At 51.3% G+C, this 1,356-nt stretch overlaps 1 protein-coding gene across 1 annotated transcript; it reads left to right on the plus strand.

Annotated features, from left to right (window-relative positions):
• Positions 1-6: 6 nt before the first annotated feature.
• Positions 7-1,048, plus strand: LOC101354568 (melanoma-associated antigen 10-like; the record flags this gene model as incomplete). The annotated part of the gene is made up of 1 exon (XM_004391188.2): positions 7-1,048. A coding segment is annotated over one exon (999 nt), but the record flags the coding sequence as incomplete, so codon positions are not given.
• Between the last annotated feature and the right edge of the window lie 308 nt (positions 1,049-1,356).

A 1,356-nucleotide genomic window follows, 5' to 3' on the forward strand; every position in this document is an offset into this window, starting at 1 on the left:
CAGTTTCTTGTGGCTGAGGAGGAGGCCTCCTCCTCCTCCACCTGCTCCTCCTCTTTCCCTTTGTCCTCTTCCTCCTCCTCCTGCTATCCTCTGATCCCGAGCACCCCGGAGGAGGTCTCTGCTACTGGGACACCCAGTACTTCCCAGAGTTCTCGGACATCCAGCTCCCCCTCCGCTGCCATGGCAGTCAGTCTGTCCAGCAACTCAGCTGAGGGCTCCAGCAGCCCAGAGGAGGAGGGTGCAAGCATTTCACAGGCCCCACCAGACCCTGAGGCTTTGCTCAGAGATGCGATAGATGATAAGGTGGCCGATTTGGTGCAGTTCCTGCTCTTTAAGTATCAAACGAAGGAGCTCATCACAGAGGCAGAAATGCTGACCACGGTCATCAAAGAGTACCAAGACCACTTCCCTGTGATCTTCAGGGAAGCCTCGGAGTGCATGCAGCTGGTCTTTGGCGTTGACATGAAGGAAGTAGACCCCACCAACCACTCCTATGTCCTCACCAACACACTGGGCCTCACGTACGATGGGACGCTGAGTGGTGATCAGGGCGTGCCCAAGACTGGCATTCTGATACTTATTCTGAGCATAATCTTCCTGGAGGGCAACTGTGTCCCTGAGGAGAAGATCTGGAAAGCTCTGAGTGTGATAGGCGTATATGCCGGGAGGGAGCACTTCATCTACGGGGAGCCCCAGAAGCTCATCACCGATGACTGGGTGCAGGAGAGGTACCTGGAGTACCGGCAGGTGCCCAACAGCGATCCCACCCGCTATGAATTCCTGTGGGGCCCAAGGGCCCATGCAGAAACCAGCAAGATGAAAGTCCTAGAGTTTTTGGCCAACATCAATGGCAGTGACCCCAGATCGTTCCCGTTATGGTACGAGGAGGCTTTGAGAGATGAGGATGAGAGAGCCCAGGCCAGTGTTGTTGCCATGGATGCCACTAGTGCCACGGCCAGTGAAAGTGCCAGGGCCGTGGCCAGCAGCTTTTCCTGCCCCGAGTAAAGTCTCAGGCCATCCCTTAGTCTGTGTTTGAAGAGGGCGGTCACTGTGCCAAGTAGTGGAGGGCCAGGGTATAACATCTTTGTGTCCCTCTTCTGTAAAGGTGACTTGTAGCTTTACCTCTTTTTCTCTTGGGTATTTTTCAAACGCTGTTCCCTTGAATAGATAAGGTTTAATTAGCTTCAGAATCTAAGTTTATCAATGACATTGATCACACATTTATTACTTTTTATGTGGTTCAAGAGTAAGAAATTTTGTTACTTTGTAAAACAAATTGGGAAACCTTGTATCTTATTTGGTGATGTGAAACAAGCTAACATGGCATTGGAACAGGAATTTCTTTGGAAATGTGAA

This window comes from Trichechus manatus, unplaced genomic scaffold, assembly GCF_000243295.1.
Source record: "Trichechus manatus latirostris isolate Lorelei unplaced genomic scaffold, TriManLat1.0 scaffold03704, whole genome shotgun sequence".
Lineage (NCBI taxonomy): Eukaryota > Metazoa > Chordata > Mammalia > Sirenia > Trichechidae > Trichechus > Trichechus manatus.